This window comes from Anguilla anguilla, chromosome 2, assembly GCF_013347855.1.
Source record: "Anguilla anguilla isolate fAngAng1 chromosome 2, fAngAng1.pri, whole genome shotgun sequence".
Taxonomy (NCBI): domain Eukaryota; kingdom Metazoa; phylum Chordata; class Actinopteri; order Anguilliformes; family Anguillidae; genus Anguilla; species Anguilla anguilla.
The window spans coordinates 58,782,889-58,810,542 of NC_049202.1; the positions used below are offsets into that span (position 1 = coordinate 58,782,889).

The 27,654-nt window shown below is 43.1% G+C and overlaps 2 protein-coding genes and 1 non-coding gene across 7 annotated transcripts in view; all 3 read right to left on the reverse strand.

Annotated features, from left to right (window-relative positions):
* LOC118219852 (KN motif and ankyrin repeat domain-containing protein 2-like) overlaps positions 1–13,998 on the reverse strand; it is a 33,519-nt gene extending 19,521 nt beyond the window's left edge. Inside the window, exons 1-2 of one of the 5 annotated variants that reach the window (XM_035403327.1) lie at positions 13,928–13,998; positions 13,560–13,720 (exon numbers count right to left, since the gene is read on the reverse strand). The gene's annotated coding sequence lies outside the window, so the exon portion shown is untranslated. Of the gene's footprint in view, positions 1–3,938; positions 4,047–4,870; positions 5,125–13,559; positions 13,808–13,927 lie in introns of those variants that run through there. The other 4 variants (XM_035403332.1, XM_035403326.1, XM_035403329.1 and 1 more) reach the window with 4 other exon arrangements.
* Positions 6,296–6,368, reverse strand: trnak-uuu. The gene has a single exon. It is a non-coding gene; the product is annotated as a tRNA-Lys (tRNA).
* A 435-nt stretch (positions 13,999–14,433) lies between the features above and the next one.
* LOC118219848 (hemicentin-1-like) overlaps positions 14,434–27,654 on the reverse strand; it is a 508,226-nt gene continuing 495,005 nt past the window's right edge. Inside the window, exons 52-65 of the mRNA XM_035403310.1 lie at positions 26,671–26,961; positions 25,390–25,680; positions 24,256–24,408; positions 21,579–21,710; positions 20,681–20,956; positions 20,297–20,395; positions 19,737–19,817; positions 18,825–18,896; positions 18,598–18,684; positions 17,306–17,374; positions 17,037–17,120; positions 16,361–16,429; positions 16,065–16,160; positions 14,434–15,852 (exon numbers count right to left, since the gene is read on the reverse strand). Coding sequence (XP_035259201.1) covers positions 15,770–15,852; positions 16,065–16,160; positions 16,361–16,429; positions 17,037–17,120; positions 17,306–17,374; positions 18,598–18,684; positions 18,825–18,896; positions 19,737–19,817; positions 20,297–20,395; positions 20,681–20,956; positions 21,579–21,710; positions 24,256–24,408; positions 25,390–25,680; positions 26,671–26,961 — 1,883 coding nt within the window. The 3' untranslated portion in view covers positions 14,434–15,769. The remainder of the gene's footprint in view (positions 15,853–16,064; positions 16,161–16,360; positions 16,430–17,036; positions 17,121–17,305; positions 17,375–18,597; positions 18,685–18,824; positions 18,897–19,736; positions 19,818–20,296; positions 20,396–20,680; positions 20,957–21,578; positions 21,711–24,255; positions 24,409–25,389; positions 25,681–26,670; positions 26,962–27,654) is intronic.

Consider the following 27,654-nt stretch of genomic DNA (forward strand, 5'->3'; position numbering starts at 1 on the left):
TTTTTGAATATATAAAATTTCTTTGCTTCTCAACCAATTCTACTTTTGCCATCTTGTTCCTATGTTCTCCACCATGACTGAAAGACAAAATCATTTTTAAAAAATCTGATTTTCATGTTCTTTGATGCATTGTGTAAAAAGGTCAATTAAAACCATGTGTTTTCTGGGCTGAATTAACCCTTTGAAGAGCATTCTAGAACTAGGTTGCCAGGATAACAGTGATTGTTACATCAGTGTTATAATGTCTAGTTAAAAACATTCTTATCACACGTGTGATCTTACGCCTTAAAGGGTTGAAACCAGCTGCTAAATTTGTCTTAAAGAAACAAGAATCAGCACACAAGAACAGACTGTCTCCCCAGAGTCCCCACACCCAAATTTCAGTTCAGGGTGTAAAGAAGTCAGGATCAGCTGGACAGAGCGAGGTGAAGCAAGCGAGGTGCACCTCTGTCCCACGTACTTCTGTAATACACTTTCAGGGTACCCCCCACTCCCACATAATGATCGACTAAAGAGTCCACAAACCTCCCTCCAAAGCAAAAAAGAAAAAAAAAAAAAACGAAAAAACTGCAGGCAAGGTGGCCCCCTGGGACGGCAGTTTAAGATCTCTGATTATACGCCAAAAACACGTCAACCCGAAAGACTTTCAACAGTCAGCAGTCAACCGGTCACCTACTCAAGACACAGAGGTTTCCCCTGAATACACTGCTAACGACGCCAGAGGCACTTATTTCTTTTTGAAAATCCTCATTTCTAAATCCTCTCTTTAAGAAGGACAGCCGAGGGTAGAGTGTTTACATCTGCGTTTGTGCGGGTGGGTGGAGAACAGCTGATAAGAAACAATTAATGTCTGCATTTCCGCTGAGCAACCCGCCATCACAGCTTTCAGCAGTAGCACTGATCCAGTGCTTCACCGTTCACAGCACAAACTCACTCTCATGCACATGTGTGCGTACATGCACACACACACACACACACACACACACTCACACTCACACACACAAACTCACACACACACACACACACTCACACAAACACACACACACACACACATTCTTATGAACAAACAGAATCACACACATCTTCTCACACACAGTCACATGTAAACCCTAACCCTAACCCAAAGCATCACCACAACCAAAGTAACTGATACTCCAGCCATCACCCCCCCCCCTCCCCAATATAGCCTAACCCTAATGACCCTCATCCCCCCTAAAACTAATAACACAAACTCCCACCACAACCCTAATAACCCTAACCCCCCACCAGGACCCAAATTACTAACACCCCCCGCTGGCACCCATATGACTAACACCCCCACAATCAACCGAATAATGCACACAGATGCCGACAAACCTACTAGCCCCCACCTCATGCGAACTGGCAAATGCCCTCCACAACAAAACAAGCAACACAGTAATGCCCTATCACCGCAACCCTAAATACTTATGACCCCTCCATGACCCTAATGACTTCTGACCCCGTAACAGCCCTAATAACCAACACCCCCAACACTACCTAAAACCACTAACATTTCAAGCACATCCAAAATAACTAACACTCAAACCAGTGGAAATACTACCCCCCACACAACCCAAAGCCGCTAACAATTTAAACACATCCAAAATAACTAACACACCCCAAACCAGTCCAAATACTACCCCCCAAAACAACCCAAAGCCACTAACATTTCAAACACATCCAAAGAACTAACAAACCCCAAAAAAGACCAAATACCACCCCCGCCCCCCCCGAAACACAACCTATAGCCAGTAACATTTCAAACACATCCCAAACAACTACCAACCCCCAAAAAAGACCAAATACCACCCCCGCCCCCCCTCACCCCCCCCCTCCCCCCGGCAACACAACCTAAAGCCAGTAACATTTCAAACAAATCCCAAATAACTACCACACCCTAAACCAGAAGTGTGTTCAAGTTCAGCGAACAAGGCGAACGTTTGCAAACTATTTCAAACTTTTTTCTGTTAGCTTTGTGTTCGCCGCGAACGTTTGCAAACATAAGCGAACGGTCTAAACAGGTAGTTTGCAGAGAACAAAAATGGACGCTGGACTGAGGGAAATGTTCCCAGATGGGTATTTCAATTGAAGATGCCGTTAAGTGTGATCGTTTTTTTCAATAATGTTATTGCTAACGCTAGCCAATGTTATTATTGTTCGCTAACTAGCTATTGTTTTTTATCATCGACGATTACAGAAGTGGCTGCGAGTACAAGTACAAATGCCCTCGTCGCCATGTTTGTTTACGTTTAATGCAAACAATTTGGAATGTTCGTAAAAAGCCGTTCAAATTGAACTGTTCAAAGAAAACATGTTTGCCACGAACATTCGCCTTGGTTCGCTGAACTTGAACGCACCTCAGTCCAAACACTACCCCCAACAAAACCCAACTAAGACCTCAAAAACAAGCAAAAACTAATAACACCTCCAGCGTAATTTAAATATAAATCCTCCAATCCTCGCATCACCATACCACAAACAACAGAAGCAACCCAACAGGACTTTAAGGCCATTTCTCAGCAGTAACCCAACAGGACTTTAAGGACATTTCTTAGCACTAACCCAACAGGACTTTAAGGCCATTTCTCAGCAGTAACCCAACAGGACTTTAAGACCATTTCTCAGCAGTAACCCAACAGGACTTTAAGGCTATTTCTCAGCAGTAACCCAACAGGACTTCAAGGCTATTTCTCCACGATGCATCTGCCACCTCTGGTCGTCTCCCCCCCGCCCCGACCCCACCACCCCAACCACTTCCGTTTCTCCTCTGTGCTATTCCCAGCAATCGGAAGTCTCCCCTCCCAAAGGAACACCCCCGCCCACCCTCGGACCGTTAAGATTACCAGTCAAATGAAACCAAATTCCACAGATTATCTTTGAGGTTATTTCTGGCCTCGGGCGGCCAGTTCTCCGCGCGCGCTTCCCCGGTCAGAACACGCCAACACGGCTTCAGCAGGGAACACCGAGACAGAGTCTTGGAATGTCTTTCTTTTTTGCATTTAGCGACCCACATCACGGCTGCAGGAAAAATAAGAACCCATCTGTACAGAAGTAGGCTGGGGTTAAATAACTGTTTAAAATATTATTTAGTGGCTGGGACCTTTTTCAGATACCACTAAGATCCCTGGCACATTTCAACTAAACTTAAGTTGCATCTAAGCGAATCACACCACCGCATTTTTTTTAGGCGAATATAGGCGAAAAGCAACGGAAATCAATGTTTCTTTTAAAAGCACAGAGATTGGCAGGCATTTTGCTGTTGTCTGAAGGGTTGAAGTATCTGAGTTGAGGCATTGGGCCCACAGGTCTGCTCTGATCTGCAGAGCTGGTCAGTCATCCTAACACTAACCCTGACCCCCCACACCAGAGAGGGGTGCTCTAGCTCTGAAAGATAAGGAAAACCCAGTCCCCCCTTCCCCCAAAGCCTGACCTCCTTCACCAGAGACAGAGCTCTTCTGTCACAAGATGGGGAAAACCCTGCCCCTCCCACCCCTGCCCCTTCTCCGAATCCTAACACTAACCCTCCGTACCAGAGGGGACGCTCTAGCGCCGTACGATAAGAGAAACGCTGTGGCTGCAGAGAGTTACAGGGGCGAGCCAGCTGCAGTTGGCACCGAAAAGCAAGCCAAAAAGGCACGTGACCTCTCCTCTGTGGAGAGACACTTACTTACACTCATTTACAGATAGAAGGCAGGACTAGCAGGACAGCTGTCCCAACCCAAAGAGGGCAAGTGCATCTCAGCAACCCGTGTTCTGGCTGGCCCAGGAAACACAGGCCTGACGCTGGGCGTCACACACACGCCGGAATACGCTATTAGACCCAATCAAATTCATTATCCTGAGTCCCGTGGGAACACCCAACAGCAGGCAGTGGGGGGAGCAGGGGTTCGAAAGGAAAGAGGACTCCGATTCCTTACCAGACCGCTGCAGCCGTGGAGCCCATTTCAGTCACTGCCTCTCTTTCTTTTTTCCGTCTCTCTCTCTCTCTGAAACTTACTTTTCTCCTGTCCCCCCCTTCCCTCCGTTCTTCTTCACATCAAAAAAAAAAAAAACACACACACAGCACCTCGATGACCGAGGGCAATAGGGCAAGCAGGTTAGAGAACTTCCTGTGTGAAATGCTGAGAAAGAGGACAGGAAGAGATGCAGACACTGAACAGGAAGACCCAAAGAGACCGCAGAGGTATAAACACAAACACAAAGAGACAGAGAAAGAGAGAGAAAGAGAGCAAGAGAGAGAACAAGACCAAGTGAGAGAGTGAGACAAAAAGAGACAGAGAAAGAGAAATAGTTTTGTCCTGACTCATGTATCAGTCAAAACGATTGCAAATTCATACACATACAGAATTGAGACACTGGTGAGATGGTTACATAGTTTTCCCTCTCTATAAAACCAGCCTGTTAGGTGCCATTAGATCATAAATCAAGCACTTCTTTTTAGGCTGCTGAAAACTGTCCTTCAATATCAGCGGGACTGGGATGATGTACTCTGAAAAAACAGACAGTTACAAACAAAATCCATAACGCTGACACAACAATCCCTCAGGACACCTGGTGTAGTCCACCCCATCCCCCCACCCCACCGCACCACACACCCTACCCCAGCACCCACATCACACCCCCTATACCCTCCACCCCACAACCACCCACACCCCCCTGCACCACACATAGGCTACATTTCCCAAATCCAGCCAGAAAAGCTACCTGCACTCCCTCTGCTGCAAGGCTACCATCCTTCAGTTTCCATGACCTTCAAACCCTAAAAGCGCCTCATTCCAAACCCTTAGCTCCAGGACCGGCAGGGAGACGGGACAACCTCAACACAGGTAACTGCCAGGGAAACGCCTACCTGTTTGGCAGACACTTCCAAAATCCAACCATGAACCACCGCTCACCGAACACACTGAACATACAGTGCTGAGAGACAGTCTATGACAGTGTGACCAAACGGAGAGGGAAACAGACTGATTCACCTCAACAAAGCTTCTGACTGGCGCAAGGGGGAGGGGTGGAGGGGACTGTCTGGGGAGGCTGTGCTGCAGACTACACCCCTCTAGATTTAGACTCAAAGAGCATCAACGTGCTCACAGCCAGCCAACTCTCTGACCACAGGGAAACTACTCCACTTCTGAGAGGGTCTGAGAGTGTCCCACCTCAAGACCCTCCCAAAAACCAATTTCCCCTCGTGACCCACACGTGAATGAGCATGAAGCTGTGCTGTTCGGCGAGAAAAAACGCCAGACCGCCAGAGGACCGACCAATCAGGAGCAGCACCGAGACAGGAAACATAGAGGACCCACCAATCCAGAGCAGAATTTCTGGTCCTCCTAGTTTTTCCATTATTTTTGGAATTCAACTTTTTTTTGTTATTAACTAACCAAAACAAAGGAAAATAAAGGCCAATCAAGAATGGCCCCACCTTAACAAAAATAAAGTGATACATCAGCAAAATGTTGATAGAAATTCTGACGAGGCAGAGGACAAATTTTAACAGAGATGATTGCTCTGATAAAACGGTTCAAACAGCAGAAATGAGTACAATTTCCAAAGCAAAGCTGGCATGCGTGTATGATGAAGACCACCATCTTATTGCATCACCACACGCAATAATACCATGCCGGCAAACTGTCCGTGAGGCCTGGAAAGGCAGGCAGGAATGGATTCTCAGGGAAAGCTGCTCTGCAAAGCGACCCTTTCCGAGCAGGGGAAAGAACATCGTTTTCGTTGCCAACAGGATGACGAAGCCAAGCAGCTGCCCAGATGGGCTGAAAGTTATCCTCCATCAGTCCAAACAGTTCTAACATCTGTAGCTTGGCACTCATGTAAAGTCAGATCTGCTGCAGTCTGATACTAATGTAAAATCAGATCTGCTGTAGATACGAATGTAAAATCAGATCTGCTGTAGATACAAATGTAAAATCAGATCTGCTGTAGATACGAACGTAAAATCAGATCTGTTGTTTGATAGTAATGTAAAATGCCTATACTATTACCATTCAAACACTGCAAACATCTCAGATTAAAAGTCTGATGCTCTACTGACTGATCGATCCGGGGCATGCCCAGCTAGAGTCTGATCACCCAGCTGGAGTCTGATACTAGTGTAAAATCTGATCGGCTGGAGTCTGATACTAATATAAAATCTGATTTCCATGTGAGGAGATCAACTAACCATATGGATCAACCAACCACAATATGCGGCTTTTCACAAATAGTTGGGGTACAAGATCTTAAAAACTGCTGCCTATAACCACTCAAACAGTGCAAAGAATGCTGCCCGAACAGGGACTTGAACCCTGGACCCTCAGATTAAAAGTCTGATGCTCTACCGACTGAGCTATCCGGGCTCTGATGGGCATGCCCAGCTGAAGTCTAACCACCCAGCTGGAGTCTGATACTAATGAAAAATCTGATCTTCTGGAGTCTAATACTAATGAAAAATCATATCTGCAGTTGTCTGATACTAATGTAAAATCAGATCTGCAGTAGTCTGATACTAATGTAAAATCAGACCTGCTGGAGTCTGATACTAACGTAAAATCAGATCTGCAGGAGTCTGATACTAAAGAAAAATCGTATATGCTGTAGGCTGATACTAATGTTGAATCAGGTCTACTAATTTACATATAATTGCACCTTCACTAATTTAGAACCATGCTGGAAACTGGTGTTTTCCAGTTATTGGCTGCCACTAGCTCAACTATACATGCATTCTATATGTGCAAGTATGTACTTAATCCCAAAATAAAAATTCAGATCCACAGCAGAGCTGTCTTCTGTGTACATTGCCAATAATATGCACCCAGGCTGTCGCTGGACGGTAGCGCTGCAGATTAGCATCAGCCGTGCGCCGGGTTGGGAGAGGGTTACAGGAAAGGGTGCTCCACCTCACGCCTCCCAGGAGACCTAAATCAGTCCTGCCATTTCCTCTGGCCCCGCCCCGCCCGTCAGCCCGCCAGCGAGAGGGACACAGCCTGGCTACGCTAGCCTGTTAAACCCTCTACATTAAACACCACAGCCCTCAGAGTTCTCCCCAAACTCAAGAAATTATAACTGCTGTTTTTTGTTGTTGTTGGTTTGTTTTTTTTTACATTTAAGAAAAGAGAGCGAGAAAGAGAAAGAAAGAGACAAACAGAGAGAGACAGAGAAAGAGAGATTTAGATTTTTAAAACCCCTTTTATTGAGACATTGTTCCAACACAAAAAATATAGGACTTCATTAAAAAGAGAGGGGGGGGGAGAGATTGTCTGTGAGACAGTGAAAAAAGAAAAAAGAAAGAGTGTGAGAGAAAACCATGTTTCTTTGTTTCTTGAATTGTATACACTCATTTTTACATTTACTTTTGGCACAGCTGGCCATCCAAAATCACACAAGGAATTTGCTGATACACCCGTTACACACCGACAGTCACAGTTCACACACCAGGCCTCTCACTGGGAATATACACACATACAGACACACACACACACACACTCACACACACTCACAGACACACGCACACACACACACACACACACATACATACACACTCACAGACACACACACACACACACACACACACACATACACACTCACAGACACACATTAACAGACACACACACACACGCACACAGTCAGAACAGGACCTGTTGTGAAACCAGCAGCTGAGTGCAGATCTTTCCACAGCAGATGGAAGCTTCGAAGCTCCGGAGGAGAGAGGGAAGGGAGAGGGAGGAGAGAAAGAGGGGAGAGGGAGGGGACAGAGGGGTCTGGCCATTCTCCAGACGGACGGACGGTGCCTCATTCCCCACCCCAAACTGAGCCTGTCAGGGTGACTCAGGGACGCTCTGCAGAGCCCCCTTAAACCCCCCCACTGTGACTCACACCAGGTGACGCTCTCTCTCCAGGCATTCCAGTCTCTCCCGTGGGAATCCTTTTCTTTTTCTGTTATTGAATGGATGGAAAATAACACGCGGCCCCACCCTGCCCTGGTCCACCTCCCACTGCCCACTTCTACCAAATCAACACATTTCAGACTGCTGCCTCATTTAATTTAAAGGGGTAGTTCACCAAAAAAAATGCATTCATGGGTTATGATATTATGAACATTCATACCTTAAGGTATGTTTTTTGTTCTGTCACTGACCGCTCCCTTGTTTTTTCAGATTTGACTGGTCCATCCAAAAGGAATTCCAAAGTGAATGGGGGTCTAATGACCAAGATGAGCCAGCCACTATTTTGCTGTGAAATCTCTTCAAAATACCAGAAAAAATGAATAACATGTGAGAATGAGCGACTCCTCTGCCTTCGGCCGGTCATGGGACACTGACCTGCACTAGGCCTCGCGCGCTTGGGATAATTTCTCTTTCTTTGAACAGAGGATCCAGAATATGGCCCACTTACGCTGATGGTGACGAACTGCCCCTCGCACAACCAATGCTGTTGTCTCACTCAAGCCAGATGGGGGCATTTATCTTATAGCTCTTTCCTGCTGAATCAATCCTGGCTTTAGTCACAGTCTCATTAATAATAATAATAATAATGATAATAATAATAATAATGATAATAATAATAATAATAATAATAATAATAATTATAATACATTTCAGCTAAGAGCAGCAGCATAGGACTTGCAACCCAAATGTCACAGGTTCAATTACCATGGTCCCCCAAATTGGATGCTTGTGCTTTCTGATGTCACCATATTGAAACATGGAATCATATTCCTTTCATTGGCTTCCCAGGGCATCTGACAGCAGTTACTGAAGTACATGGCAGTGGGTCAAAGTCAAATATCAAAAAATCTTTTTAAAAAAAGCCTCTTTAAAACGATCAAATAGTTCATGTACAAGTGGCTAACCTACAAAACTGACCCCAATGCCACCAACAAGGAAAAGACTGAGGTGAGGAAGACTGTGGGGGTGGGATCATACGGGGGGGTGTTGGTGATCAGCCTTCACCCCTGCTGAGGAGCTTGTGCTGCAGCACAGTGCCAACAGGCCGCTGGTGGAGGGCATCCCTGGGGGCACCTGCGCTGACCCGGTGGCTGGGTGCTGCAGCTCCTGTATTATCGGAAGGTGACCATGCAGTTCATCCTTTTGTAAGTTGTTCTAATGACCTTTGGTATGCACTTATTGTACATTGCCTTGGATAAACGTGTCTGCCAAATAAATGTAATGTAATGTAATGTTTCATTAACTCTACTAAAAAACCCTTTTGGAATTTCCGCTAGGCTAATTCAACCCCCCCACCACCACTACCACCACCACCACCCCCTGGGAACAATACCGCCTAAATTGTGAACTTGCTTCATTAAAACCGAAAATCTGTGGTTCATCCCCAAAATGTCAACAATCTAATCGGGTTAACTTAGTTAGCCACGCATGTGAAACAGGGCCCTCAAATGCTCCATGAAATATCCAGCTGTGCAAATTGATTGTATGTAATGGATGTAAGCTGTGTAAATCTCTCTATAGGAGAGTTTCTGCAAATGTATAATATGCATACATTTGAGAAGCAACCTTCAAACAAGGAGAAAAGCAGCTCAAAGTACTTAACACTGGAAAAAAACAGACAATTTGTTTACTATAAGGGTGAAATTTACACAAAATCAAATAATAAAACAGAAACAGAGGGTAAATTAACCTTTCTATCGAAGTCATCTTAAATAAGTGAGTTGTCCACCGAGACAAGCCAAAGGTGAAGCTTCTCTTACATTTTGTGACAAACTCATTGTGCTGCACTTGATGCATGCCATCAGAGTGAATAAATGCTATGTCTCTGTAATTTAAATTGCCCAGAACAGACTTCGCCCAGTATGTCTGCTGTCACGGCAACGCCCTGAAAATCTGCCAATCTCGGAGGTGACCGCCTTGAACTCCCCAGCCTACAGCCTCTCCCAGCGCTCTCTGTCAGAATGCATAGCTCAGATCTCCCGCAGCGCTCCTTCTGAAAGCAGCGATGGCTCGGTCAACCGCCGATGAGCGGGGTTACAGTATGTGAACAGCGGCTCGCTGGCTTTGACCAATCATTGTGTGACGCTGTGGTGAGCCAGGTCTTTCGATTTGTCCAAACAAGTCCCTGATTGACAATTCTTTTTAGCTCCACCCAATGAGGAAGAGTGACTCTTCCATCAGTAGTGACAAACAGTAATGCTGTTTTAAATGCTTTAAGAATAATAATACTTTCCTAGTTGTTTATTGTTTTTTTCTGGTTTGTTTGTTTCTCCACAGTTTTCAACTTTGCAAATGCCGGCCCTCGAATGTGTGGCCCTCAAAAGTGTCATCGGCCATGCCCACACGAGGAGCCAATCAGAGGAGAGGTGCATCTCTAACCGAGGGCCCCGCTAATGAAACCTCTCAGAGTCCAGGATCAGTTTACTCCAGCACCTAGCCTAACCTCATCCATTATGACCTAAAAAACAAGACCGATCCCAGATCAGTGGAATTACTCTAAAAATGTTTCATGAATAAGGGCCTGAGGGTAGTTGCAATCCTGTGGATGTCTGGCATCCTGCGGGGAGGAACTAGCCCAGCGGTAAGCTAGGGAACCGCAGTCAAATTAAACGCACCCTGCTCCTGGCAGGGCAAAGCCATCAGGGTGCCTTGTTCCCTGCATTCCCGCTCCTACCCAGCTATGAGCAGTGGGGGCATGGAATTTTGAGGTGGCAACGTCTACACCACCGATCAAATGAACATATGATGCTAATGTAGCACAGATGCTACATGTCTGCTAGCCAGCTGCAAGCCTAGTCCAGCCTAAAAAATGTAACCCGTCCACACAGAAGTGTGTTGCCTGTCTATTCGTCATTACAACTCACCAAATCTACCACCTATAAAAAGACAAGTAATACACACTTAAATAAAGGGCTATGATGATGCAACCTGTTTATTTATTATTTAGAAGTTTTTTGCATGAAAGCAGGTAAGCTAGAAAAGAAAAGAAAAAAACAGCTACGTACACCATCTCAGCCAGACCCCATATGTCAGTGATTGATTGCAGCAGTCGGTGATGAAATAGGGGTAAGACTGCTGTGATGTCACTTTATAGAAAAAAAGAGAAGAGCTCCACCAATCATGAAAGGCATGCTGATAACACCCAACAGTACAACCTTGATGGTGATTGGTCGATCATTTCTGGCTACACTTCCAAGAATTCCTGCAGGAATTAACAGGAAGGTGCCAGAAAGTATTGACCAATCACCATCACCGTTGTTCTGTCGGTTGCTACTGATGTAGCCTACTTTATGATTGAAAGAGCCTGTCTCATGTTTTGTTGTATGAGTACAGTGACATCACAAACAATTTACCCTGGAAGTGAATCTGGAGGATGATGTTGTCCTGTGTGGACAAGAGCAAATGAGAATGCTCCCCATCTCTGTACTTTATGTTTTAAAGTATGTTTTTATATTGCAAGTTGTAGCAAAGGCAGCCTGGCATATCCCAGAGACAGAGAGAATGAGAAAGAGACTTTTGATATCTTTTAGTAAACCATATCCCCTACACATACAAATCAATAAATGAACCCCCCGTCCTAGCCCCTCCACCCACCCCCCCACCCATAACCATAACACACCAATAATCCACAAGACGAACCAGGTTGCTCCAAACTAATACAAATTGACAGTTCCCTGCCCCTGATTACACCAAACATTCTGAAATAGATCTAGGTCATTCACAAAACTATAAAAATCATACTTTGCCCAAATGTGCGCAGAGACTAGTCCCCTAAACATCAAAACCGGATCCACAAGCCCACAACTCTCTGAGAAAAACAGAGAGAGCGAGAGATTGAGAAAGAGAAATAAAACTGATCTGTCGCTACTAAAAGAGGCACCACATTCCCTGTACTACCTGTGCAATGCCTGTGCCCTAATATAGGCTAGTCACAGCACAGTTCTTGTGCCCCAACACAGTGAAGAATACCACATAGCTCCATTGGGAATGACAAACAAACCTGCCTGTTGCTCTATCAACAGACGCATGGTCCATAAATTTCTTGCCAACCATTTTCCTACCATTTCCGGGCACAAAACAATGCCTATCCAACAGTTTGAAACATATAATTCATGTGCATTTTAATGTGAGTCTCAGTGTATTAGCACACGAGGGGGGAAAAAACACAAACAAACCACATTATAGCGCCAACATATCCATGCACCTGTGTGCATCAGATTGATAATAGACACTACACACATTATAAAATATATTTCATTATGAATGATAAAAGTTATTTAGACAAAAGTTACACATACATAATTGTATAGATGATGTTCATTTAAAAAAATGCTATGTGAGCTATGTTTTTTCTATATTTAAAGCTTATTCGATATTTTAAACATATGTACATTTAATTTTTTTCAGTGACTGAAAAATAGGCTACACGTGCAGAGTGTAATAATAAACTAATAAGCTCGGCAAGTGTACACTAAAGCCTGCACCGTGTTTAGCTAATTATATCTTCCCCTAAATCAGACAAAAACAGCACTGCTTGTGTGGCAGCCTAATTGTTTTTTTAAGTATAATTACAGCCCCGTATCATATAGACCTGTGTATTCACATCTCACTAGAAACAGCCATTGTTTTCTGGATGCCTTCATTGTTGTTTCCCCGTCTGCAGCAACAGATAATTATTTTCGGAACATTTAATCAACGTCAAGGGTTTCAAATTTGATCACCCGTTGTGTAACCTAATTGGAATATGCGTCACAAAAAAACATCGCAAATCGGGAACATCTGTAAATAATGGTGACTCAGAAAAGAAACAGACCCACCCTCTCCCCTGTGTTGGGAATCATAAATTGGAAGGGGGAAAAAAACGATTTTTTCCATGGTCATCGTCAGAACAGCTTCAGGTTGCAATCAAGAGTTTGCTTCTTGAGCACAGACATATTCCGGCCAATGAATATAAACATAGCCTATTGCTGTTCCGTAGGGATACTGTTAGTGACGCTCAAAACATTTTTTCTTTAATACAGATATGAATTGCCAACTGTACTCGAATAAGATATTATATTTCATTGTTTGTTATATGGCGTGACACGTGGAAGAACCGTTATCCCAGCGAACCGAAAAGATATTTCCTTTCTCGTCGTTACGGGAAACCACTGAACATCGTTCAATATGAGTTTTTTAGCCTACTGCGATAGTCGACAACGGTAACCGTCGGCAGATTTACTGCTAAACCCATCACCCGTATTGTGCGTATCCTTTCTTGTTTCCCACCGTTGCACTCGGTCAGAGATATCACAGGGCAGTTCCCAAAACGAATTTCTCGCTGGGATACCAAAACACAAGTTACACCACCACACGTGGACGCATGTAAACAAAGGGAAGCAGGTCGGAGAATTGAGATATCCGTGCTGAACGGGGAGCAAACGAAAAGGAAACGGATACCGTTAGATCTGTGCCACCCGTCGCCGGGAATTAGCCGCGAGTGGATGGGAAAAATTTCGATTCATTTATCATCAGAATTCGAAGAGCAATTCATTACTCCGTTTATTTTAATATTTCAACTCAAACCGACTTTGAAGTTAGAAAGAGATTCCCAGATGCCCTTACCTCGCCTTTCGCTGAGCCTCCGTCATTGCCGACCACTCACTCGATGGCTACTCGCTTGCTCACTGACAGGGACACAAAAACAGAGCCGTAACCCAGCTCTAAGCCCCCTCCTCTTCTTCTCTTAAAGGGCCACCCGCGCTTCAGTCCATCCGTCACAAAGTCTTCGCGGTAAGGTAAAAATGAAAAGATAGCAAACGGATGAATAAATAAGTAGCCTAAGTAAGGAAGTAAATAAATGTTTCTGCATGGCGTTTGTCCTGTCACTGAGCAGCTGGCTCGCAAACAAGATGACCTTATCGCGGTAGCCTATCATCAGATTTAAATTTGTGACTTTTGATGTTGAATGAAAATACGGCTTTTTGGAATACCTGTAAAATACGTTTCTTTTCCAAGGATGCAGTTTCAGTTATGACCCGGGTATGCTTAGCAGCTGTTAATAACGTTTGTATTTTCATTGAACCCCCCCCCCCCCCCCCCCCCCCCCCCCCCCCCCCACCAAGATATAAAAAATACAAATTCAGTAACGCTATTGCAGGACTTTCATAAAATTTAAACTGTAGCCTACACCTTCTTGGATTTCATTTCCTGTTTCCCAAATTCAAAGAAACTCGTAGGCCTATTGTCACAATGACACAGTAAATCACCACATAGCCTACACTAGCTGAGGCACGTCATTGCTGTGGCGGGATAAAACATCAACGCAGCTGGCTAAGACAGGTTGCCGTCACCTGATTATCCAGGTCAGGCGCTGTTGTGGTGGAAATTTGTGATTGCTTCGGATTAACAGGGAATGGATGGTTAGATGAACAGGACATGGGTGGATGGATGTATGGATAGTGATAGCATAAGAAGGGAAGACCAAGGGACGGTTTCGTATTGTTATATGTTTATGAACGTTTGCAATTAGCGCTCTCTGCAGGCGGACTGTGTAGAGTCCCTTGCACTCAAGTGGGGTTTGGCCGATCCGGGCTTGGCCGGGCGAAGCAGCACTCCTGTCCGTCCATGCCTGGCACCAGCACTGTCAGGATGTTATGCCAGTCCGCGGAGCACGTCACCGTGCTGGAATTCTGTGCTCTATCCGGATGAATCACGCCGCCAGCCCAAAGAACCCCAGAGATTTTCTAAGTTCACTGTAAAGCGTATCTGTGACAGCGTCTCTGCGTAAAGTGCTTTACAATTGCGGAAAAACTTTATTTAATTGAAAGATAAATCAATTAAATCAAGACCAGGCGATGCAAGCTTGGAGTTCCTCTAGGAATGGGTTGACTTATTCATTTTATTTTCTCTTACCCAAATTTTCTCTTGGTTCTGGAAACCTCTGCATATGTGTGTTTGTGCATTTTTTTTTTTTTTGTTTTCTCGTTTAGTTAGTGACATTGCGGAAAAGCACACACTCTCCGCTAAAACACATGATTCTTCTTTGCAGGCCGCCAGGAGTCAGAGAACAACTTTTACCGGGGTTGTGCATGCAGACTGTAGTCACCCAGTTGGCCAGAAGGGGTCACTGGTGAGCACCGAGACGCTCCTAGAACGGGTGATGTGATTTACTCATTTATTTTGGTTCATTGAGGTATCTAATGCTTTTGCGTTGCATCATATCTGTAATCTCTCTCTTTTTTTTCAGGCATTAACATCTGCGATTGTTCAAAAAGCCTTTTTTCATATTTTTATTTATGTCTATCTAGAATCATCTTTAAAGTAGTCTTGAAATAATTTGATTTACTGTTTTCAGCATTTTTAATTAAAAGAAACCATATAACCCCTTCAGGATTCACTTTCAGATAATATTGAAGTACATCTATTACAGGTCTATAGGTAAATAAAATACAGTGAAAGCAGATGCATGTTGAAATAAGGAGCAGATAATTCTTCTGTGTTGAATAAAGATCCAGACCCATATTCATAAAGTATCATGTAGTGGGAGCACTGATCTAAGACCATGTTTCCACTGTCAAAATCCTAATCTTATCCACTATACACTAAAAGTCAAAAGCAGTCCTTTTATGCCATATTTCATTAATCTGAACCTAAGCTTTGACACAATATTTTATAGTCAGTAAAAAATAAAGTAAAAACACATTCAGAAATATTTGAAATGGGGAGGGGAAATGCTGATCTGTACTGTGCTGTACTGATCCTCAAGGTCAGGCATCTATACGAGAATGCAGCGCTTTATAACCAGCATGAAGTAAAACCTGGTCTGGAGGAAACTATAAAGGCAGAGGATCAGGGAGCCAGTGTTGCTCTCTTTGTCCAGTCCTGACTGTGGAATACAGCACATCTGCGTCGCCATCTGCAGGGGGAGGCAGAGAGCTGAGATCAAACCTGTAGCGCAGCATAGAGAATGATTTTGCTTGTGTCTACTTTCAAGATGAGGTTTTAAGGGTTCAGTGTTAATTCCATCACAACGTGTGTATTTCAGTCCACGGGGGGATTAAAATGTGCTCCTGTCAATGTACAATGTTTATTTTTCTGTGACACAGGTAAAGTCAGTATCAATCTTACTCGCAGTGTTCTTCTCTTTCTTCTTCTTCTTCTTCTCCTTCTTTTGGTCCTCCAAGGCCAGGGTTGAATAAACAACATCATTAGCGCCTTCAGCTTCTTGGACAATTGAGATTGAGAGAGAAAGATAGAGAGAGAATGACAGACAAAGAGAGAGACAGATACAGAGAGAGAAAGAGAGAAATGAGCATTTATGCCTTCCTGAATACACTTTCAAAATCACAAAAAGAATTTCATAGCATATAAGCTACAATACACCATTTTTACGTTCACAGAACAGGTAGACAATCTTCTCTCACCATCTGTGTTCTTCTTCATCCTCTTCTGGTTCACAGTTGAGTAAACCACATCCTCACAACCTCCAGCTTCTATGAAATTTATCAAGCAAGTAAAAGAGACAGGCATTTAACTTGCAAATTTGAATTATTCATTACATCAAAGAAGGTCTGTATGTGGATTCCCACACAGTGCATTCTACTGTCAGAGTATATTAACACAGTGCATTAACACAGTACATTAACACAGTGCATTTACACAGTACATTAACGCAGTACATTAACACAGTGCATTTACACAGTACATTAACGCAGTACATTAACACAGTGCATTCACACAGTACATTAACACAGAACATTAACACAGTGCATTCACACAGTACATTAACACAGTGCATTAACACAATACATTGAGTGCAAGTCTCTATATAAGAGTGACTGCTAAATGCCTGCAATGCAATGTAAAATGTGCACTGTGATTTGACTTAAGGCCAGCCATTTTGCTGTATGCTGGTGACAATTGGTACCCTATGGGAGACTGATAGATTCCAATAATTTCAGTACTGAATTGAGGAGACCTGACTGATTCACCCATGCTGGTTGTCAGCTATATGGTCTGTAATTTGCTGTGAATACATTATTCTTTTTTAAAATATTGTTTATTTTTCTGTGATACAGGGAAAGTCAGTGTTAATCTTACTCTCAGTGTTCTTCTCCTTCTTCTTCTTCTTCTGGTCCTCCAAGGCCAGGGTTGAATAAACAACATCATTAGCTCCTTCAGCTTCTTGGACATTTGAGATTGAGAGAGAATGACAGACAGAGAGAGAGAGACAAATACAGAGAGAGAAAGAGAGAAATGAGCATTTATGCCTTCATGAATACACTTTCAAAATCACAAAAAAAATTTCATAGCATATAAGCTACAATACACTATTTTTACGTTCACAGAACAAGTAGACAATCTCTCACCATCTGTGTTCTTCTTCATCCTCTTCTTGTTCACAGTTGAGTAAACCACATCCTCACAACCTCCAGCTTCTGTGAAATTTATCAAGCGAGTAAAAGAGACAGGCATTTAACTTGCAAATTTGAATTATTACTCATACATCAAAGAAGGTCTGTATGTGGATTCCCACACAGTGCATTCTACTGTCACAGCATGTTAACACAGTGCATTAACACAGTACATTAATACAGTGCATTAACATAGCGCATTAACACAGTACATTAACACAGTGCATGTACACAGTACATTAACGCAGTACATTAACACAGTGCATTCACACAGTACAATAACACAGTGCATTCACACAGTACATTAATACAGTGCATTAACATAGCGCATTAACACAGTACATTAACACAGTGCATTCACACAGTACAATAACACAGTGCATTCACACAGTACATTAACACAGTGCATTAACAGAGTACATTAACACAGTGCATTAACAGAGTACATTAACACAGTGCATTCACACAGTACATTAACACAGTGCATTCACACAATACATTGAGTGTAAGTCTCTGTATAAGAGTGACTGCTAAATGCCCGTAATGTAAAGTAATTAACAGGCATTCAGTAGGCTCTCTTACGCAGAGCAATTTTTTCTGTTTAATCCCTTTGTACAGCTGGATAATTTCACTAAACTTCAAGCACCTTGCACAAGCTGGGAGTCGAAACCACAGCCTTTCAACTGAAAGCCTGTCACATCAGTTTGTAGGATATCTGGTTCAGTTGTATACCCAGTGCTTGTTAATCGAATGCAGTAAGTATTCCCTGTACTGTCTGATATCTCTAGTGACTGTTGAATGTCGTAAATCACAGAGCATCTGCTTCATGGGCGTTGGGGTGGGGTGTTTTACAGCAGAAAAGTGAACGTAAGACTGAGCAGCCTGCAGCCAGTGATCTGTCTCTTTTGTTCAAATATAGCAAAGCCCAGTTCCTTAAAATTTGTACCTCACTGCCACCAAAAAAATTAATAAAAATGCCGTTGCATTACATTCAGGCCATTTGGAGGATGCTCTTTGGTAGAATGACTTAACTCAATTTACCCACAACTGGCATTTTACTGATGCAACTCAGATTAATTAGTTTGCACGAGGGCATAGCTCAAACCTACAACCACAGAATCATAAGGTCAGTGTCTTACACATTACGGTAACCTGCCGGCAAAAATCAATCCTCTAGGGATAATACCATGAAAACCTGTTCTTTTACATTTAACATTACAGGTATTTAGCAGGTGCCTTGTTCTTACTCTGAGTGTTCTTCTCCTTCCGCTTCTTTTTCTTCTGGTCCTCCAAGGCCACGATTGAGTAAACAACATTGTCACAACCTTCAGCTTCTTGGACATCAGAGATTGAGATAGAGAGAGAGAGAGAATGCACTGATAACATGTAAAAAAATATATGCATTTCATAGGAATATAAGCTAAAAATGCATTATTCTGTTTTCAATAAGCAGAGAGATAAAATAATGTTTTACTGGGGGTGTTCTTCGACTTCTGGTCTTGCAGGCCCAGAACTGAGCAAACCACATCCTCATGGCCTCCAGCTTCTGAGAAAGCAATCGAGCGAATGAGGAAGAGCAAAGTTTTATCTTTGACACATTCAGTAACACAAGTAAATGTATAGTTTTGTTGTTGACAGAACTGGAGTTCCTCAGTTGAAACACCTAATTCAATGGCATAGCAGACATGAACAATTTGAGAATCGAACCTGTAGCCTTTGGGTTACAGGGCGAGTGCTCAAACCATTAAACTAGCCTGCCGGCCACATTGGGTAACAGACGCTGAACCAATTGTGGTCTTCAAAACAAAGCTAAATGAGCCCAAATGTGTAGATATTACTTTAATGATTAAACTATGGGAGGATTTAAACACATTTTAAATTCAATGATCGAGAGATTGGCAGGAGTGAAAGCCAGCATGCATAAAGGGGCTTCAGAACCCAGAGAAAGTGAAAATCTTATACCGATTTAACTCATGCCTGTCAGAGAGAAAAGACTGCATCTGTGCCCCACACTCAAACCAATGGCATTATTATTTAATGAGTGACTGTGATTTCCAATGCTTGAAAATGCAAATATATTCTTGTCCCGTGCAATTCTTCTCCACTTCATTCAGATGCAACAATTCCAGGACGCTTGAATAACAGCAACGCAATTCAACTAACTTCTAATGCTGTAGCAATAAATCGATATCCCGGTGTAAAACGCATTCTTCATTCTTGTTATCAAGAGAATGCCCAACATTCAGCATGTATCAGATATTTTATATATGTATTATTCCTGTGAGGATCTGAGGCGATTTTAAAGTATTTTCACTCGTGTACTGGTCTCTAAGTGTGTCTCCCTGTTCTCACAGAGCAGCAGGCCTAGGGCAGAGCGATGACTCACCTTTCCTTTTCTTCTTCTGATTGGTCACATTGGCCTGAGAATGCAGGGGCTCACAGCTGGGTCCAGCAGCCTGGCTCAAACCTGAAAGGGAAGAGAGGAAGAGAGAAGAGGGGAGAGAAGAGGAGAGAAGAGGAGATGAGAGGAGAGAAGAGAAGAGAAGTAGAGAGGGGAGAGGAGAGAAGAGAGAAAAGAAGAGAAGAGAGAAAAAGCAGAGAGATGTATTGGGGGAGAGAGATAAAGAGTGGAACACATTCAGGCACTCTGCCTGACTGTTACAGGTGCCCAGATTTGGTAAGATCCCAGATCACATGGTAAACTCGGGTGTGCTAATGAAAAACTGGGTGGTTATCGGGCACAGCGTGTCACAGCCGGATGTAAGCAGGCGAGCACTCCGGCTCTGTCCATTATAAGGCTGGTAATACACATCCCTGGGGACTGTATGTATTTAAAGATACATCAAAAATAAACCTGTCTATATGTATGTACTGTACACACACACACACACAGATTAATGAACAAATTCAGCTGAAAAGTTCAGTTAGGCAGCATGACAATCTCACCTTTGTTCCTGCGGTGTTTCTGGAAGAGAATGAAAATCAGGGCTAAAACAATCAGACAGAATCCAACTCCAAGTGCGATGGGCAGAATCACTGTTGGGTCTAATTAACAAGAAAAAGAAGCGAGAATGACCTGTAACTCTGCCTCCTCTCTGTGCCTCATAGTCTGTCAGTGCTGGCGAAGAATGTTTGCATTTTTAGCATATGACTATAACACCCCCCCCCCCCAACCATTCATGCACGCATGCACACACCAAAAACACATGTATGGTATTGACAGTATACATTTATTAAACAGCATAAACATGTATAGACTACCTTGCTGTTCAATTAAAGTGGGAAATGACACAGGACTTCCTTAATGACACCACTGAATGGCTCAATTACCTGCAACAGTCAGAGTGATGGGGTCGCTGCGCTGTGAGGTCACTTTTCTCCCCTCCAGCCTCCCCTCACACCAGTACGGCCCCTGGTCAGACCCAGCTGCACCAGTGATGTTTACACTGTACTCTTTAGAGAGAGATGTGGCTGTCTGGTTATGGTCTCTGTACCAGAAATATGTCCAGTTGCTGTAGGAGTCCACCTCACACCTCAGTGTGACGATCTCTCCATTGTACAGTGTGCGCCATTTTGGCTCTACTGTCAGGGAGGCATTAGGCAGGGCTGTGGAAAGGAGACAGACTGGGTCACAGTATCTTCTGTCAGAATTTAGAGATGACTGAGGAGGAAACAGTTGTGCATAAACTGCAAGGAAAAATAACTATGGCAGAAATGTAAATTTTCTTTGACTCTGTAGGTGGTCCTGCACAATATTCCATGAATATTAAAATTTTAAGCATTTCACCCAAAATAAATTATATATGTGAAATTGTAAACCAAATATTTTTATTCTCTATAGTGTGAGCATAAGGTGAGTTTCATTGAAATTAGGATAATTATGCAAAGCCTCCAGCAGTGCTGAATTCATAAGAATGCCAATAACATAATGGTGTGGAATGTTTTTGTGACACACATTAGGCCCCATAATAACTCACAATCATTTCAGTGCGGGAGCGTACGTAAGCATTGTATCTGACCATGAGCATCCCTTTATGACTACAGTCTACCTGTATTCAATGGATACTTCCAGCAGGTTATGCGTCTTTTCACAAAGCACACATCTCCTCTTGCTGGTTCCACAAACAAGATGATGACTTCATTTTACTCCAATGACATGCACAGTCCCCAGATCTCAATCCAATAGAGCATGTGACATATCCAAAATGAAAGCGTATCTGAGACTCACCTGCAACAGTGATGGAGTCGCTGCGCTGTGATGTCACTTTTCTCCCCTCCAGCCTCCCCTCACACCAGTACTGCCCCTGGTCAGACCCAGCAGCACCAGGGATGGTGAGTCTGTTACCAGTTACACTGTGACCAGTAGACAAAGCCATCTGGGCCTGGTCTTTGTACCAGGAATATGTCCAGTTGCTGTAGGAGTCCACCTCACACCTCAGAGTGACGGTCTCTCCACTGTACAGTGGGCGCCATTTTGGTTCTACAGTCAGAGAGGAATTGGGCAGGGCTGTGGAAAGAAGACAGACTGGGTTACAGTTTTGACTGAGGAGGAAACAATTGTGTATGAAAAGCAAGGGAAAAAGAATCATGTCAGAAAGATTAATTATTTTTGAATCAATAGGTGGTCCTACGCAATATTTCATAAAATATAAATATTTGAAGCATAACTTCAAAAGAAAATTATATATGTGAAATCATTCACATAATATTTTTATTCTCTATAGTGTGAGCATAAGTTGAATATCAATGAAATTAGGATAATTATACAAAGCCTCTAGCATTGCTGAGTTCATTAGAATCCCAAAAACATGTATGAAGTTTACAGAGAGTGGTGCAATAAACAAAAAGATCCAGTGAGTAGCAGTTCTGTGGGTGAAAACATTTTATTAATGAGAGCTATGGAATAAAATGGGCAGACTCATTCAAGCTAGCAGAAAGGCCACAAATGGTTAAATAACAGCTATTTACAACAGTGCTGCGCAGAAGGACATCTCTGAATACACAACCCAAAACTAAACAATTGAAAAATGGATAAATGTCTGGTCTGAAAAATCTCAATTTCTGCAACGACACATACGTAGATGGTAAGGTCTGAATTTGGCAAAACAGGATGAATCCATACTGCATAAAAATCCCATCCTTCTTTCTGTAAGCAGTAACAGCTGTTAGTGGTAGTATAATGGTGAGGGCAATGTTTTTGTGGCACACACATTAGGCCCCTTAATACCAACTGAGCATCAATTGAGTGCCAGAACATACTTAAGCGTTGTAGCGGACCATGTGCACCCCTTTATGAGCACAGTCTATCTTTTTCGAGTTGATACTTCCAGCAGGTAATGTGTCCTGTCACAAAGCACACGCAACCTGCAGCTGGTTCCACAAACAAGACGGCGACTTCATTTTACTCCAATGACCTGCACAGTCCCCAGATCTGAATCCAATAGAGCATGTGACGTATCCAAATTGAAAGCGTACCTGAGACTCACCTGCAACAGTCAGAGGGATGGAGTCGCTGCGCTGTGATGTCACATTTCTCCCCTCCAGCCTCCCCTCACACCAGTACTGCCCCTGGTGAGACCCAGCAGCACCAGGGATGGTGAGTCTGTTACCAGTTACACTGTAACCAGCAGTCTGAGACACAGCCATCTGGGCCTGGTCTTTGTACCAGGAATATGTCCAGTTGCTGTCGGAGTCCACCTCACACCTCAGGGTGACGGTCTCTCCAATGTACAGTGGGTGCCATTTTGGCTCTACAGTCAGAGTGGTATTAGGCAGGGCTGTGGAAAGGAGACAGACTGGGTCACAGTTTCTTCTGTCAGAATGTAGAAGTGACTGAGGAGGAAACAGTTGTGTATATAATGCAAGGGAAAAAGAACGATGGGAGAAAGATTAACTATCTTTGAATCAATAGGTGGTCCTGGGCAATATTTCATAAAATATAAATATTTGAAGCATAACTTCAAAAGAAAATTATATATGTGAAATGATTCACAGAATATTTTTATTCTCCATAGCGTGAGTATAAATTGAATATCATTGAAATTAAAATAATTATACACAGCCTCCAGCACTGCTGAATTCATAAGAATCCCAATAACATGTATGAAATTTACAGAGATCGGTGCAATAAACAATGAAATCCAGCGAGTAGCAGTTCTGTGGGTGAAAACACCTTATTAATGAGAGCGTCGGAGTAGAATGGGCAGACTCATTCAAGATAGCAGAAAGGCCACAAATGGTCAAATAACAGTTATTTACAACAGTGTGGCACAGAAGGACATCTCTGAATACACAACCCAAAACTAAACAATTAAAGAATGGATAAATGTCTGATCTGACGAATCTCAATTTCTGCTACGACACATACGTAGATGGGAGGGTGAGAATTTGACAAAACAGGGTGAATCCATACTGCATAAAATCCCATCCTGCTTTGTGTCAGCAGTAACGGCTGGTAGTGGTAGTGTAATGGTGTGTTTTTGTGACACACATTAAGCCCCTTAATACCAACTGAGCATCAGTTGAGTGCCAGAACATACTTAAGCATTGTAGTGGACCATATGCATCCCTTTATGACCACAGTCTACCATTTTTCGAGTTGATACTTCCAGCAGGTAATGTGTCCTGTCACAAAGCACACGTCACCTGCAGCTGGTTCCACAAACAAGACGGCGACTTCATTTTACTCCAATGACCTGCACAGTCCCCAGATCTGAATCCAATAGAGCATGTGACGTATCCAAATTGAAAGCGTACCTGAGACTCACCTGCAACAGTCAGAGGGATGGAGTCGCTGCGCTGTGATGTCACATTTCTCCCCTCCAGCCTCCCCTCACACCAGTACTGCCCCTGGTGAGACCCAGCAGCACCAGGGATGGTGAGTCTGTTACCAGTTACACTGTAACCAGCAGTCTGAGACACAGCCATCTGGGCCTGGTCTTTGTACCAGGAATATGTCCAGTTGCTGTCGGAGTCCACCTCACACCTCAGGGTGACGGTCTCTCCAATGTACAGTGGGTGCCATTTTGGCTCTACAGTCAGAGTGGTTTTAGGCAGGGCTGTGGAAAGGAGACAGACTGGGTCACAGTTTCTTCTGTCAGAATGTAGAAGTGACTGAGGAGGAAACAGTTGTGTATATAATGCAAGGGAAAAAGAACGATGGGAGAAAGATTAACTATCTTTGAATCAATAGGTGGTCCTGGGCAATATTTCATAAAATATAAATATTTGAAGCATAACTTCAAAAGAAAATTATATATGTGAAATGATTCACAGAATATTTTTATTCTCCATAGCGTGAGTATAAATTGAATATCATTGAAATTAAAATAATTATACACAGCCTCCAGCACTGCTGAATTCATTAGAATCCCAATAACATGTCTGAAATTTACAGAGAGTGGTGCAATAAACAATAAAATCCAGTGAGTAGCAGTTCTATGGGTGAAAATACCTTATTAATGAGAGCGTCGGAGTAGAATGGGCAGACACCTTCAAGCTAGCAGAAAGGCCACAAATGGTTGAATAACAGCTATTTACAACAGTGCTGCGCAGAAGGACATCTCTGAATACACAACCCAAAACTAAACAATTGAAGAATGGATAAATGTCTGGTCTGATGAATCTCAATTTCTGTTACGACACATACGTAGATGGTAGGGTGAGAATTTGACAAAACAGGGTGAATCCATACTGCATAAAAATCCCTTCCTGCTTTGTGTCAGCAGTAACGGCTGGTAGTGGTCGTGTAATGGTGTGTTTTTGTGACACACATTAAGCCCCTTAATACCAACTGAGCATCAGTTTAGTGCCAGAACATACTTAAGCATTGTAGCGTACCATATGCATCCCTTTAGGACCACAGTCTACCTTTTATCAAGTTGATACATCCAGCAGGTAATGTGCCTTGTCACAAAGCACACAACACCTGCAGCTGGTTCCACAAACAAGACGGCGACTTCATTTTACTCCAATGACCTGCACAGTCCCCAGATCTGAATCCAATAGAGCATGTGACATATCCAAATTGAAAGACTCACCTGCAAAAGTCAGAGTGATGGAGTCGCTGCGCTGTGATGTCACATTTCTCCCCTCCAGCCTCCCCTCACACCAGTACTGCCCCTGGTGAGACCCAGCAGCACCAGGGATGGTGAGTCTGTTACCAGTTACACTGTGACCAGCAGTCTGAGACACGGCCATCTGGGCCTGGTCTTTGTACCAGGAATATGTCCAGTTGCTGTTGGAGTCCACCTCACACTTCAGGGTGACGGTCTCTTCATTGTACAGTGGGTGCCATTTTGGCTCTACAGTCAGAGTGGCTTTAGGCAGGGCTGTGGAAAGGAGACAGACTGGGTCACAGTTTCTTCTGTCAGAATGTAGAAGTGACTGAGGAGGAAACAGCTGTGTATATAATGCAAGGGAAAAAGAACCATGGGAGAAAGATTAATTATCTTTGAATCAATAGGTGGTCCTGCGCAATATTTCATAAAATATAAATATTTGAAGCATAACTTCAAAAGTGAATTATATATGTGAAATCATTAACAGAATGTTTTTATTCTCTATAGCGTGAGTATAAGATGAATATCATTGAAATTAGGATAATTATACAAAGCCTTTAGCACTGCTGAATTCATAAGAATCCCAAAATCATGTCTTAAATTTACAGAGAGTGGTGCAATAAACAATGAAATCCAGTGAGTGGCAGTTCTGTGGGTGAAAACACCTTATTAATGAGAGCATCGGAGAAGAATGGGCAGACTCATTCAAGCTAGCAGAAAGGCCACAAATAGTCAAAAAACAGCTATTTACAACCATGCTGTGCAGAATGACATCTCTGAATACACAACCCAAAACTAAACAATTGAAGAATGGATAAATGTCTGATCTGATGAATCTCAATTTCTCCTACGACACATACATAGATGGTAGGGTCTGAATTTGACAAAACAGGATTAATCCATACTGCATAAAATCCCATCCTGCTTTGTGTCAGCAGTAACGGCTGGTAGTGGTAGAGTAATGGTGTGTTTTTTTGACACACATTAAGCCCCTTAATACCAACTGAACATCAGTTGAGTGCCAGAACATACTTAAGCATTGTAGCGGACCATATGCATCCCTTTATGACCACAGTCTACCTTTTTTCGAGTTGATACTTCCAACAGGTAATGTGCCTTGTCACAAAGCACAAAACACCTGCAGCTGGTTCCACAAACAAGACGGCGACTTCATTTTACTCCAATGACCTGCACAGTCCCCAGATCTGAATCCAATAGAGCATGTGACATATCCAAATTGAAAGCGTACCTGAGACTCACCTGCAAAAGTCAGAGTGATGGAGTCGCTGCGCTGTGATGTCACATTTCTCCCCTCCAGCCTCCCCTCACACCAGTACTGCCCCTGGTCAGACCCAGCAGCACCAGGGATGGTGAGTCTGTTACCAGTTACACTGTGACCAGCAGTCTGAGACACGGCCATCTGGGCCTGGTCTTTATACCAGAAATATGTCCAGCTGCTGTTGGAGTCCACCTCACACTTCATGGTGACGGTCTCTTCATTGTACAGTGGGTGCCATTTTGGCTCTACAGTCAGAGTGGCTTTAGGCAGGGCTGTGGAAAGGAGACAGACTGGGTCACAGTTTCTTCTGTCAGAATGTAGAAGTGACTGAGGAGGAAACAGTTGTGTATATAATGCAAGGGAAAAAGAACCATGGGAGAAAGATTAATTATCTTTGAATCAATAGGTGGTCCTGCGCAATATTTCATAAAATATAAATATTTGAAGCATAACTTCAAAAGAAAATTATATATGTGAAATCATTAACAGAATGTTTTTATTCTCTATAGCGTGAGTATAAGATGAATATCATTGAAATTAGGATAATTATACAAAGCCTCTAGCACTGCTGAATTCATAAGAATCCCAAAATCATGTCTGAAATTTACAGAGAGTGGTGCAGTAAACAATGAAATCCAGTGAGTAGCAGTTCTATGGGTGAAAACACCTTATTATTGAGAGCGTCGGAGTAGAATGGGCAGACTCATTCAAGATAGCAGAAAGGCCACAAATGGTAAATAACAGCTATTTACAACAGTGCTGCGCAGAAGGACATCTCTGAATACACAACCCAAAACTAAACAATTGAAGAATGGATAAATGTCTGATCTGATGAATCTCAATTTCTGCTATGACACATACGTAGATGGTAGGGTCAGAATTTGACAAAACAGGATGAATGCATACTGCATAAAAATCCCATCCTGCTTTTTGTCAGCAGTAACGGCTGGTAGTGGTAGCGTAAT